The sequence below is a fragment of the Capricornis sumatraensis genome, chromosome 15 (genome assembly GCF_032405125.1).
Source record: "Capricornis sumatraensis isolate serow.1 chromosome 15, serow.2, whole genome shotgun sequence".
Classification (NCBI taxonomy): Eukaryota; Metazoa; Chordata; class Mammalia; order Artiodactyla; family Bovidae; genus Capricornis; species Capricornis sumatraensis.
The window spans coordinates 76,383,246-76,397,396 of record NC_091083.1 but is presented as its reverse complement, the minus strand read 5'-3'; the positions used below and the strand labels follow the sequence as shown (position 1 = coordinate 76,397,396).

Genomic DNA, 14,151 nt, shown 5'->3' with positions numbered 1-14,151 from the left:
TGGCCTGAACTGCATGGTCTGTCACTCAGCACTTATTTCCTCTGGATTTTGCCAGCTTTCCCCCTTTCCCTCCCAAGCTGTGTGCCCCAGCTCCATCACTGAACCTCTTGCCCTGCCCTCCGTCTCACCTCCTGGTCTTTGCATACATTGCTCCCTCCCCTGACACTCTCTTTCCTACCCCTCTTCCCTCTTCGCCCCCTGACTCATTCCTTTTCCAGATCTCAGCTAAGAACATGAGCTTTATCTCGTGTGCCAACACTAGCTAATTGATCGTGGCTCCCTGGAGTGCTGTGTTAAGAAGGATTCTGAAGTCCAGTCCAGGTGTGGCAGGAGTGTTGGGGTTGATTGGCAGTGTCCGTCCTGGGAGTGGGTAGGGGAAACCCACCACTCCTCTACATCCATCTGCAGCTTCCATAGCCGGGTCTCCCCCTACCACAGCGCCCCGCAGTTCTGTCATACTTGTTACACGTGTCTGTCTGTCCTGCTACACACTTGAGTTTGGTGCTGTTCAGTCCGGGGCCTGGGCTGCAGCGGGTGCGCTGCAAATCTGGCTGAGTGATGGGTTGGGACTGTGTACAGAAGTGCAGACACGCACGCACGCACTCATGCATGCGCACACACGCATGCCTCTCCTTCCTGCCTCTCCTTCCTGCCCCTCCACAGCCTCCAGCATCGCACATCCGCCCTGTAAATCCGCAGCTCTCCACGCTGGCTGCCGGAGCCCTTCCTCCTCCTTCCCTCTGCCCCTCGTGGTCCTGTGGCATCTGGGTCATCGGCACACAGCTCCCTGGGTGACCGGGTCACAGTGCCCACAGCTCTGGAGAGCAGAGAGAGAGCTGACGGCAGGGCCGCTGCAACCGGCCTCAGGGAGGCCTTCCGTCAAGGCTGTTTGCCTCATCACCGAAGGCCCGGGAGTTGGTGGATGGTCAGAACCTCCTTCCCCTTCGCCCCTTCTGTTGTTTCACAGACGTCATGCCTGAAGGACAAACCACCACCGGATGTGGCCAGCGGCTAGGAGATAGGGATTTTTTTGCTTCCATTTTATAGGCACTGGTGTTGGTTGAATACTTGACTACACCGGAATCGGTTCTAAGGCATTTATCTCAAGTAGTCCTTACAGTTGCACCAAGGGTGTGCTACCATTGTTCACTCCTGCTTCGCTGAAACCCAGGGTCTGAGCAGCGAAGGCTGTGTCTGTACGACCAGTGAGTGGGGGAAGTCAGGACTCATATCCAGGCCTGCCTGACCCCAGGGCGTGGACTGCAGATTCCCGTGCTCTGCCCCGGGAAAGCCCAAGGTCCCTCTGGGACATGGAGACAGCGTAGCTGGTTGAGATGAACGCTGGAACCAGTTTCCCGGGTTCAGATCCCAGATCAGCCACTTACCAGTCATGTGATCTTGGTCAGGTTACTTAACATTTCTGTGCCTTGATTTCCCCTTCTGGAAAGTGGGTATTCATATAGTAAGTACCTAGCTTGCACAGAGTTGTTAAATGAGGGTTAAATGAGTTAATATTGATAACTTGGTACTATCAGCGCTTGGCTCATGGCAAGCTTTTGATCAATAAAAAACAAATCAAATCCTTGGCTTCACGCCCAGGAGCTATACTCTCGTGGCCCAGGGCAGGTGGGAGGGGGAGGCAGGTTTGGGAATGTCCTGAAAGCTTGAGAAGCTGGAGTCAGGGTTGGCTGATGCTGTATATCCTGGCACACAGTCAGTTCTGCTACAATGCTTGTTTTGAAAACACAAATCTGTTCCAGCACGATTCAAGTATTCTGGAATAATTGGAGCACAATATAAATTTCGCCTTTGCTCAGGTGTGATTTCATCCATGAGAAACACAAGGGGAACTCAGGAAACTACATCCGTAGAGGGCTGCACAAAACACACCCCTTGCATCTGTCCACTCCCTCAGCCCCCACCCCCTACACCTGGTATTACAAGTTCCCACCCATCCATTTGGAGAGCCCTCCATCACCACTTTGTAGTAACTCACACTGAAGATCTGCTGGCACTCATTTCCACAAGCAAATGTCAAACTGTCTTCAAGGTAGAGCACCATATTTATTGTAGTATCTACGCATTTATTTCATTTTTAAAAGACTTCTTTTTTTATATTGGATGGCTAGATACCATCACCGACTCAATAGACATGAATTTGAGTAAATCCTGGGAGATGGTGGAGGACAGAGGAGCCTGGTGTGCTGCAGTCCACAGGGTTGCAAAGAGTCAGACATGACTTAATGACTGAACAACAACATAGCCAATTAACACTGTTGTGATAGTTTCAGCAAAGGGACTTAGCCATAAATGTACACATGTATCCCTTGTCCCCCAATCTGCATTTCTTAACCATTTTACAGGGGTAAGACTGTGGTACCATTTTTATTATGTCTTTTATTGTTGATAAGCTTTTGGGGTGTTGTACCCCTGACCATATTTTCCCCATACTCTCAGATTTTGACTTCAGGACTTTGCCCTGCACTGTAGTGTTTAGGAATGTACATTTCGAGTTACAGCAGAACTGGCTGTATTGCACCCTCTGCGGGCTGTGGGAGGGGGGATGGATGGACGATAGACAGGTAGGGGTGGGCAGTGAATGGATGAATAGAGAGCCCATGAACCTTTCAGGACCACATAACCCATGCTCACCACGAGGGCTGGGCCACCTTTTAATTTCCGATGAGTTGAGACGGGCGATCCATCTGGAAAACAGAGTAGACGTCAAACCCCCAAATAACCCAATTATTTCTTTAACCGTGGAGAAAACAGAAAATCCAGGGGCCAAACAGAGCTCAAAGGTTAATAATAAAAGACAAATGGGTTTCAGCCCCACAAACCAAACTAACAGGATTTGAGAGGCAGGAAATCTCATTTCACCATTAACACAAAATAAAAGGCCAGCAGAACACGAGTCTTAATCCTGTTTCAGGTCTCTGCCTCTGCCTGCATGGCATGCGTCCCTTGGAAGAATCAGCTGCTGTAGCCGCCGTGCACCCCCTACCCCTACCCCCACCCCCCGCCCAGATGACCTGGGCTTCCTCTCAGGCACCCAGGTACTGCCCTTCCTACTAGGTTTGAAATCAGAAGTACCATGAAAACACCACAGGCAGAGAGAAGAGGCTGTCCCAGGCCAGGCAGCAGAGACCTGCTGGCCACAGCTCCCCAGTCCTTTCTTCATCCAGCCAATGCTCTGTACGTTTGTTAAGCACCTTGCCTACAGTATCCTATTGACCGTCTCCAACAGCTTAGCTGGGTAATTTTATACGTGCAGCTCAGAGAGGTTACCCAACTTACCCCAGGTTGCACAGCATTGGAATCCAAGGTCTATATAATACCACAGTTCAGTCTCAACCAGTAGGCTTTCCCAGTTCCGGGTCAGGCCAAGAGATGTGGGTTCGATCCCTGGGTCGGGAAGATTCCCTGGAGCAGGGCATGGCAACTCACTCCAGTATTCCTGCTTGGGGAATCCCACAGACAGAGGAGCCTGGCAGACTGAAGTGACTTAGCACACACAAGGGTTTGGCAGTAAAAGCCCATGCACAGCAACGAAGACCCAGAAGAGCCAAACATTAAAAAAATAAGAAGAAAACATGTATTGAGTTCCTACTGTGGAAGGCCTGGCCTCAGTAGTAGCAAGTATGTGGCCCTTAATAGTAATTCAGCATGCTCTTTCCCATTGGGAATGGAGCCTCTGAGCAGAGATTTTCAAATCATTTAAAACTGGTTTAGTGCAGGCAGCCAGCAAAGGAAGGAATGGCTGTACACAGTCTCCATGGTCAGTGTGAGTTCATTTGCAGATAAGATTCAAGGGCAGAGACACCAGCAGCTGGCCAGAGGTCCCAAAGCAAGCACTTGACCAGCGAGGAGTTAGAGCAGCCCTGACTTTGTATCTTCTGCCTTCTGTCCTTCTCCCGGGAAGACCCCGAATTGGAGCAGGGTCTCTGACGCAGTTGGTCCTCTGGCCAGCAGGGACCTACCACCACTTGATTCTTCCTCCCTCCAGCCCTGTGGAGGATGGGATAACCCGTTCAGGGTTTCTGGGGCGTCAGCCTGGTTCCTTGGCAGCCAGTGAGGCACCCTGGGATGGGAAATCAGGCAGCCGCCCAGATATTATAAACAATTACCGCTAATTACCAGGCCTGCCAGTTCCCTATTGTCTGCTCACAATCCCACCAGACGCTGAGGAGCAGACAGTGAAGATGTTGGAGGAAACTTTCAATTTCAGGCTGTAAAAGGCCTTGCTCTGCCTGGGAGGCTGGGCCCCTTTGGTGCCTTAGAACCCATGAGGCACAGCCGTTTCTTGGGCTTCAGGAGCCCAGACCCTCTTAACAATGGATTCCAGACCTTCAGGAGGCTGAGCTGGAAAAGAAACGGATGTGGCAGAAAGGCCACGTCACCCACTGTGAGAGTCTTGGGGCTCTGTGAGAGGGCAGGCCATTCATTCACAGGGCTCAGTTCCTGTGACTGTTGGGCTTTAGGATTCTCTCAGTTTCCCAGAGAGAGTCTTTGTCTCACTGGGTTTGGATCAGCTGTCTGACCCTGGATCCATCAGCTCTGATCAGGGGACCAGGTACTGCTTTAGTTTAAGTCAAACCAGTTTCTTCAGTCAATGACTTATGACTTAATATGAACATGTATTTTTTGCTTATGTAAACTTCAGCACAGGTGTTCTGGTCATTGCATCTAGGCAAGCTCCTTTGCTCTTTTTTAAAATAATCCAATACATGTTTATGATTCCTCTGCTTTCAGATATTTAGAGAGTTTCCATTTTCACTATTATAAACCATCCATGGCTAGATACAGTCCCTTTCTCCTCCACATCCAAAGGCCTACAACAGTTGGTTTCCCTCTTTTTTTTCTCAAGTCTGTCCTTTCTGGTGTTCTACGACATTGCCTGAACCCGCAACATTGACCTTCTCCAAGGTCATGAACTAGACTCTCTTGCCCCTGCCTTGTCTCCATCACCCTCTTAGGAGAGAAGTACTCTCTCCTGCTCACTGGGCTCCTTCACTCTTGTGGTGTCGTCATCCTGAGGACCTCAGGACTCCCTGCTGATGACTCTGCTCAGTGTAGAGAGAAGATAGTATGTGGGAGGTGACCGCCTTTCCTCTCGCCTTGTTACTGGGCCCTGTGTAACCTTTGGCCCCCCTGGTCAAATTCTTCTCTCCTGGTCCATTCTGGGCCACTGCAGTCTGCAGCGATTCCTCTCTTCCGATGGTCTCTGAGCTCTCACAACCCAAGATGGGCGGGTAGGGGACTGGTTGTGTCTCGTAAGAAGGCAGTCGTCCTCTTTAGTTGTTTCTTTGGGGGCAACACGTTTGTTTGCCCAGCAGAATGGTAAGTTCTTTGTGCATGGGGTCTTCTCTTATTTGTTCCTGCAGCTTGCTTGGAATTTTATACATGAAGGCGCAAATATTATTGGGCAGTGGCCTGGTGTAGCAGCGGGCACTGCCAGTTTTCTAGCCCTCAGGCAGCTGTCTTTCTCACTCTGGGCCTCAGTCTTCCAATCTGTGAAATAGGGAGGCAGCTGGGTCAACGGACACTTACCTGTAACTATTTGCAGAGCTGGAGAGTGAATTCTTTGCCAACTGTGAGGATTTGTGAATTAGCAATGAGGTGTAAAGGCAGACAGCTGTGGTTCAAACATCAGGGAGTATGTCTAGGGTGTGAAAAGCTGGATACAGTGAGTCGTATCCGAAGAACTGGAGCCAAGATAGACAAGCAGAGTGGTTCAGAAGCAGAAGGGAATATCCTCAAGGTGGAACCAGATATCCCTTGGGTTCTCCTCTGGCTCCTTCAAGGCTGACAGCCCAGAAGATTCCCTTGGAAGGAAGCTGGGGACAGGGTAGGCGGCTGCTCCTAGGGCAGGAAACAAAGCGTGCAGTGCCCTCAGTCAAGTCCCGAGGTAGTCGCCCCTTGCTGCTAAGAGACCCTTTGGCTGGCTGCTGTGAAACCTGGCACAGTATGTGCTTGTTCAGAGTTAACTGTTGTTCTTGGAACATGCCCAAGTGGAAGGTCACCTGGGGTTGGCCTTAAAGGTGTTGTATCCATGTGCTGACATTGCCCTGTGAATTCTGGCTTCAGATTGGGCCGAGTCTGCCTCTTCACATGAATAATGCTGATAAAAGTTAAAAAAAAACGAAAAATGAAAAAACCCTCAACCTCCTTTGGCTGTGGCGAGGATCCTAAGAGAAAATGGGTTACAAGTGCTTTACTTCTGAAGATAATAGGCACATCAAGCTTGATGTTTAGTGCCTGATCTCATTAAGTTTTTCCAGTAGTCATGTATGGATGTGAGAGTTGGACCATAAAGAAGGCTTAGTGCCAAAGAATTGATGCTTTCAAGCTGTGGTGTTGGAGAAGACTCTTGAGAGTCCCTTTGACAGCAGGGAGATCAAACCAGTCAATCCTAAAGGAACTCAACCCTGAATATTCACTAGAAGGACTGATGCTGAAGCTGAAGCTCCAGTACTTTGCCCACCTGATGCAGAGGGCTGCCTCATTGGAAAAGACCCTGATGCTGGGAAAGATTGAAGGCGGGAGGAGAAGAGTACGACAGGATGAGATGGGTGGATGGCATCACTGACTCAATGGACATGAGTTTGAGCAAGCTGCAGGAGATGGTGAAGGACAGGGAAGCCTGGCGTGCTGCAGTCCATGGGGTCGCAGAGTCGGGTGTGACTGAATGACTAAATGACAACAATAACTCGTTAAGTACTTAACAGGTCTAGGAGATGGGAGTGTTATTGTTCCCATTTCAGAGATGGGAAAGAAAAAACTAAACTTGGCTTTAGCAAAATAACATAATAATAGTTGTTGTTGACTTTCATAACCAGAAAGAAAAAGAAGTATCTCTTGCTTCAGGTAGCATTTGATCCAGGAGCTTATGCAGTGCTGCCTGTGTGATGGCCTCCTTCATGGGCTGCTGATGGCAGCAAGGGAGTGGCCAGAGGCTCCAGGCTTCTGTCTCAGGTTCGGATCTCATGAGAAAAGAGAGTCTCTCACTTCCTACAGTTCAAAGAAAGCTTCCTGGGCAGATTCTTGTGGGCTTGGGCGAGATGCCCAACTCTCAACCAGTCACTGGCCAAGGAAGGAATGGTCTCATTGGCCAGGCTGAGCCCATGTGAGCTTCTGAAGCTGGGTCTGCTCTGCTCCACGGGAATCAATGTCTTGAGGAGGGGCCTCCCCAAAGGAGATTTAAGGTCTGGTTCCCAAAGGAAGGGGAGCAGATATTTGGGAGCCCCATGGCAAGGACAAGCGTGAACCTCTGAGGCTGAGCAACTGGCTCTGTATATTTCTAACTGTCTAGTGCAAACAAGTCCTCTGGGGCTCCTGTTAAAAGGCAGTTTCTGATTCACCAGCTGGGGAGTAGAGTGGACCACCTTTTCCTTTCTAACTAGCTCCCGGGCAGTGCTGCCGGTCCCTGGACCGCACTCTGAGTGTCGCAGCCATAACCCATAGAGCCAGGCATGGACAAGCATCACCTCCTGAGAGTCCTACCTGGAGAGGCAAGTGACATCATACCCATTTCATGGGAGAAGAACCTGAGACTTGGCAAGGAGGAGTCAGACAAGACACAGAAACTAAGCTCTAGAATTTTGGAGTCAGAGCAGAGATTTTAGGACCATTAAAGGAGAAAGAAAGAAGCAGAGAGAGGACAGCGACCTGCCTGAGACTGGGAGATGGATGTGGACAGAATCACCATGGAATTAGGGAGGTTCTAGAGCTGACTGCCTGAGTCATCTGAGTCCTCAGTTGGCCCCTGGGAACGTCTGTTTTTGTCTCATTCTTTCTTGCAGCCTTAACTACGGGGGAGTTTGTCTGGCGTCGGATGCCCAGTTCAGTGACTTCCTGGGCAGCATGGGGCCGGCACAGTTTGTGGGCCGCCAGACCCTGGCCACCACGCCGATGGGTAAGTGTCCCAAGACCTGTTCCAAAGCGGGTGGGGGTCCCCACCAGAAACCCCATGTCTCTCCTCTGCCAGGGTTACATCCACTGAGCAATCAGCCTGGAGCCCAGGTCACACTTGCCAGGCGCTCTGCAGAGCCCGGGCACTCGGCGTGGGGGTTGGTTCTGGTTTGTTTGTGGCTGGGAGCAGGGGAAGGGAATTGCATCCTCAACAGAGATGGGGAGCGGAGTCCTTGATGGAGCTTCCAAGCCACTTCCTGGTCTCAGCTCTTGGGGCCTGTTGCAGGGGACGTGGAGATCGGCTTGCAGGAGCGGAACGGTCAGCTGGAAGTGGACATCATCCAGGCTCGGGGTCTGACGGCCAAGCCAGGCTCCAAGACGCTGCCAGGTGTGGGGGCTGCCCTCCCGTCTGCAAGGCGGGGGTGGAGGTCTGGGAGGATGTCCTGAGGGGTAGCTGGGTCTAGAAGAGAGACGATGGTGTCCAACTGGGGGTCTCCCTCCCCCAAAAGCTAGTGACTCCTGTGTCACTGGCGGTTTAGAATTTATTCTGGAGACCCAGTTGAAATTGTCCATTGACCTTTTCCACCTTCTTGACTGCACTGAGCTCCTAGGGGTTCAGAGACCATCTTTGGTTTTTTTTTGTGGTTCTACCATTTGTGATTCTACCCTAGCACCTGGTAGGGTGCATGGAATGCCTTGAGTGTTCAGCAAACATCAGAGTGAGCGGGTCAGCCATGAGTGTGTAAGCCCAGGAAGGGTGGGCAGGCCAGGGACTGAGAGAGGGAAAGGGTGAGCAAAAGGGCAGGCAGGCAGGACCACTGGAGAGGGTAGAGTAGACTCCAGCCAACCCTGGCTGCACCCCACCACTGTTCCCTCATCCCCGGACTCCCTGGGGGCATCCCGGTCCCCAGCAGCGGGCCCCTCTGCTGCACCCTCTGCCCGCCATTGGAGGCCCAGGCTACAGCTCACTCTGCTGACCTCTGTCCTCAGCGGCCTACATCAAGGCCTACCTGCTGGAAAACGGCATCTGCATTGCCAAGAAGAAGACCAAAGTCGCTCGCAAGTCGCTGGACCCACTATATAACCAGGTGCTGCTGTTTCCTGAGAGTCCCCAGGGCAAAGTCCTGCAGGTGAGGGGCCAAGGGGCCGGGCAGAGTCTCACCTGGAGAAAGCAGAGCACTCTGGTAGATCTGAGCGCCACCATTTGTGGTGTGACTTGGAACAAATTCCTTTCTGAGGCTCAGCTTCTTTATCTGTAAAATGGGGATATTAATAGTAGCCACTGATAGAGTTACCGTGACAGTGGAATGTGTCCTTTGTGTAAGAAAGGTTTTTGCAAGTTCGGCCTGTAGTAAGGGCTCTACAAGTGGCCACCATTGTTATTATCATGATTACCATCGTCACCAACCTCTGGAGACCAGGGGCTTGGCATGGAGCGCAGTGCTAATAGACTGAAAGGTTTTTGAGGATCCAGAGGCCTTTGGCCCCCTGACTTTTAGAAAGATCCTAGTGGTTACCTAGGGCTTCCTTGGTAGTTCAGCAGAAAAAGAACCCACCTGCCAATGCAGGAGACATGGGTTTGAAGAAGGAAATGTCAACACACTCCAGTACTCTTGCCTGGGAAATCTCATGGACAGAGGAACTTGACAGGTTACAGTCCATGGGGTCAGAAAGGACTTAGCAACTAAACAAAAAACAACAAAAGATGTTTGCTGAAACTAGCGTTAGCTGCCCATCATGGGGGCCGGGCTGGATGCCTTAGGAGCCACATGCCTACTGTCTTTGAGCTGCCATTTGCTTTTGTTTGTCTTTGTTTTTATTTTTTATTTTTTAATTTTATTTTTATTTTTTTTTAAATTTTAAAATCTTTAATTCTTACATGTGTTCCCAAACATGAACCCCCCTCCCACCTCCCTCCCCATAACATCTCAGTGGGTCATTTTTTTGGCCACTCCAGGTCCTAGTGCAGCACGTGGACTCTTAGTTGCAGCCTGTGGGGTCTAGTTCCCTAGTTTACCAGGAATCACACTCGGACACCCTGCATTGAGAGCGTGGAGTCTTAGCTACTTGACCACCAGGGAGGTCCCTCAGAGCCGCTGTTCGGGCATCTCTAGTTTATACCTCAGTTTCCTGCTCCTACACAAGGGTAGGCCCAAGGTGTTCCAAATCTCCAAGACAGCGGGCTTTTGCCAAACTGGAAAGCCCAGGTCCTGTCTAGGGCACAGTCTTTCAATTTGTAGGTTGTGACCCATCAGCAATTTATGAACTCAGTTTAGTGGTTTTTTTTTTTTTTTTTTAATGGAATGGAATAGGAAGTAGGAAAGAAATGGAAAATAGGACTAGGAAAGAAAACATTTCTCATTCTTAGTAAGGCAAGTCTTATTTGGTGGAGCCACTTGCTTCAGTTGTGAATCTCATGTGTTCACTGGGTGATTTAAATGTCTGTCTTGCTGTATATATCAGTCAGAACAAATTTGGGAAAAATCTTTCTGTTCTAGAGACATTCAAAGACAATTTAAAACAACCAGAAGGCCATCTGGGGGCCACACCTGGCCCACTGGACTAAGGTCTGTGTTTTCTGGCCTGAGCATCTTTGAAGAAGCTCCAGAGCACATCCCTGTCTGGGATGTGGAAAGATTAAAAAAAAAAAATAGAAATCTGGCATGGGGGTCCTTGCTGCTGAGCCTTCTGACTAATGTCAGGGCAAGACAGACCCACCACGATTGAGTGATGCCAGCTGTTTTCATCCGCTAAAGCTGCCATAACAAAACACCATAGACCTGGGGTCTTAGACGACAGAAATTTATTTCTTACAGTTCTGGAGGGTAGAAGTCCAAGATCAAAGTGTCACAAGTTGTGTTTCTTCTGAGGCCTCTCTCCTTGGCTTGCAGACAGCCACCTTCTTGCTGTGAACTCATACGGTTCTTTTTCTGCACGCAGGCATTCCTGGTGTCTGACTGTGTGTCCTCATCTTCTGCTCTTATGACACCACCAGTTAAAATCGCAACCCACACTAATGGCCCATTTTAATGTAATCACCTTAAAGGACCAGTCTCCAAATACAGTCATGTTCTGGGGTCAGGGCTTCAATATGAAATTGAGGGGCATGCAGGTAAGCCCATAATGCCAATGATAACATCCACAGACATGGGCTGCTGTTTTTTTTTTTTTAATTGAGAATATAGTTGCCATACAATGTTGTGTTAGTTTCTGCTGTACAAGGAATGAATCCGCCATATATATACAGATAGCCCCTCCCTCTTGAACCTCCCTTCCACTCCCCACCCCTCTAGGCGACCACCAAGCACCAAGCTGGGCTCTCTGTGCTATACAGCAGGTTCCCACTAGCTTTCTGCTTTACACATGGTGTCTGATCAGTTACCTAGGGGGCATTGACGATTTATTAGTTGGGTGACCTTGGGCAAATGATTTAACCCCCCTGAGCCCCAGTTTAAACAGCTGTGAAATCAGAATCCTTTTTTATAGCATTACTGGGAAGATTGAATCTAGGGTTGATTTGGCCTTAGACAGTTCCTGACGTGCAGTAACCAATAGCCGCGGCCCACATTGTTTGTATATCTCTCTGCATGCTTGAGGAACGGCTTACAGCTTACAGTGAGCTTCCATATTTATTATCTCTTGTGAGCCTCGCCTGCCAGGTAAGCTGAGTGTGGATGATTCCATTTACAAACAAGAACCCTGAGTCTCGGTGAGGCTAAGTGACTTTGCTGAAATGACCTAGACAAGACTGGAACTTGACCCTACACATGTCTGACCCCAAAGTGTGTGCATCAAGACAATAGGTCTTGTGAGCGATAAGCCAGCCCACATTTAGAGAGGGGCAGAGTTACAACCTGAGGAGAGCAAATGAGGGTCCTGCAGCCACAGAGACCACCTGTCTGGCCGCTCTAAGAAAGAGAGTTTGACCGAGAAATGGGGAAGGTACTACACAAAAGAGTCTGATGAAAAAAAGGAAGGAGGCTAGTATGTGTGTTCTACATGTGGCAGCCTTTAAAAACTGAAGTATAATTGATTTACAGTATTGTGTTAATTTCAAACGTGCACCAAAGTGATTCAGTTAGTTTTTTCAGATTTTCTTCTACTATAGGTTGTCATAAGATACTGAGTATAGTCCCCTCTGTGTGTGTGTGTGCGCTTAGTTGCCCAGTTGTCTCCGGCTCTTTGCGACACCCATGAACTGTAGCCCGCCAGGCTTCTCTGTCCATGTGGATTCTCCAGGCAAGAATACTGGAGTGGGTTGCCGTGCCCTCCTCCAGGGGATCTTCCCAAACCAGGGATTGAACCCAGGTCTCCTTCACTGCAGGCAGATTCTTTACCATCTGAACCACCAGGGAAGCCCATAGTCCCCTGTGCTATACAGTAAATCCTTGTTGCTTTTCTATTTTAGATATGGTGCTTCGTTAACCCGTACTCCTAATCTGTCCCTCCCATCTTCCCTTCCCTTCCCCTTTTGTAACCATAACTTTGTTTTCTGTGTCTGTGAGTCTATTTCAGTTTTGTATATACATTCACTTGTATTATTTTTCTAGATTCCACATTTAAGTGATATCATATTGTATTTGTCTTTCTCTGACTTCTTCACCAAGTATAATATATTCTAGGTCTATTCACCTTGCTGCAAATGGCAATATTTCATTGTTTTTAAAGCTGAGTAATAGTCCATTGTGTGTGTGTGTGTATGTGTGTATACATACCATATCTTCTTAAGCCAGTTGTCTGTTGATGGGCACTTGGATGGTTTCCATATCTTGACTATTGTAAATAGTGCTGCTATGAACATTGGGGTGCATGTATCTTTTCAAATGAGAATTTTCGTCATTTTCCAGATATATACCCAGGAGTGGGATTGCTGGATCATATGGTAGCTCTGTTTTAAGTTTTTTAAGGACCCTCCATAGTGGGCTGCACCAATTTACATTCTCATGAACAGGGTAGGAGGTTTCCCTTTTTCCGCTGCCCTCTCCAGCATTTATTGTGTGTAGACGTTTTGATGATGGCCATATTGTCTGGTGTGAGGTGATACCTCATTGTGGTTTTTGATTTGCATTTTTCTAACAGTGATGTTGAGCATCTCTTCATGTGCCTGTTGGCCATCTGTTTGTCTTCTTTGGAAAAAAATCTGTCTAGGTCATCTGCCCATTTTTTAATTTTTTTCCCCAATATTGAGTTGTATGAGTTGTTTATCCATTTTGGATATTAACCCTTTGTCAGTCTTATTTTCTCCCATTTCTGTCATTTGTCTTTTTGCTTTTTGATGGTTTCCTTTGCTGTGCAAAAGTTTTTTGTACGTTTGATTAGGTCCCATTTGTTTATTTTTGCTTTTATTTCTTTTGCCTTGGGCAAGCGATCTATGAAAATATTGCTACTGTTTATGTCAGAGAATGTTTTGACTAAGTTCTTTTCTGGGAGTTTGATGATGTCATGTTTTAGGTGTTTAAACCATTTTGAGTTTACTTTTGTATATGCTGTGAGAGAGTGTTCTGATTGCATTGATTTACATGTGGCTTTTCTAACCACTTTTATTTTTTTATTTAAAAATTTTTTTTAATTTATTTATTATTTTTATTTGTCTGTGCCAGGTCTTAGTTGGGGCATGTGGGATCCGGTTCCCCAACCAGGGATCCAATTCAGGGCCCTGCATTGGGAGAGCGGAGTCAGCCACTGGATCACTAGGGAAGTCCCAACTACTAATCGCTTTTAAAACCTTTATTTCTGAGGATCTGGAAGCAGAGGGCAGGTGGATGAGGAGGTAGGTAGGACACTCACAATGTAGGGTCAGCCGTCAAGGCTAGGGCTCAGAGATGGGGCAGGTGGAAAGAAAGAGCAAGACTGGAGGGAAGAAGCCATCGTCCAAGAGCATCTGGTGGGACTTGAGCCACTTTAAGGAGGTGGACTTCCAGGACCCGGAGATGAATGAGGCACACGGTGACCGCAGGTTCTGTTTCTGGGCCTGTGAGTGGCGTTGGCCGGATCTGAACCACTGTGTCTCTTGCCCCGCAGGTGATCGTGTGGGGGAACTACGGGCGGATGGAGCGGAAGCAGTTCATGGGCGTGGCCCGCGTGCTGCTGGAGGAGCTGGACTTGACCACCCTGGCCGTGGGCTGGTACAAGCTCTTCCCCACCTCCTCCATGGTGGACCCAGCCACGGGGCCCCTGCTCCGGCAGGCGTCCCAGCTGTCCCTCGAGAGCACCGTGGGGCCCTGCGGCGAGCGATCTTAG

At 49.0% G+C, this 14,151-nt stretch overlaps 1 protein-coding gene across 2 annotated transcripts in view; it reads left to right on the top strand.

The window, feature by feature from the left end:
* Positions 1–14,151, top strand: part of RIMS4 (regulating synaptic membrane exocytosis 4) — a 66,988-nt gene extending 52,837 nt beyond the window's left edge. For both annotated transcript variants that reach the window (XM_068987576.1, XM_068987575.1), the window contains 4 exons: positions 7,803–7,915; positions 8,198–8,299; positions 8,902–9,041; positions 13,933–14,151. In XM_068987576.1, the coding sequence (XP_068843677.1) occupies positions 7,803–7,915; positions 8,198–8,299; positions 8,902–9,041; positions 13,933–14,151 (574 nt within the window). The remainder of the gene's footprint in view (positions 1–7,802; positions 7,916–8,197; positions 8,300–8,901; positions 9,042–13,932) is intronic.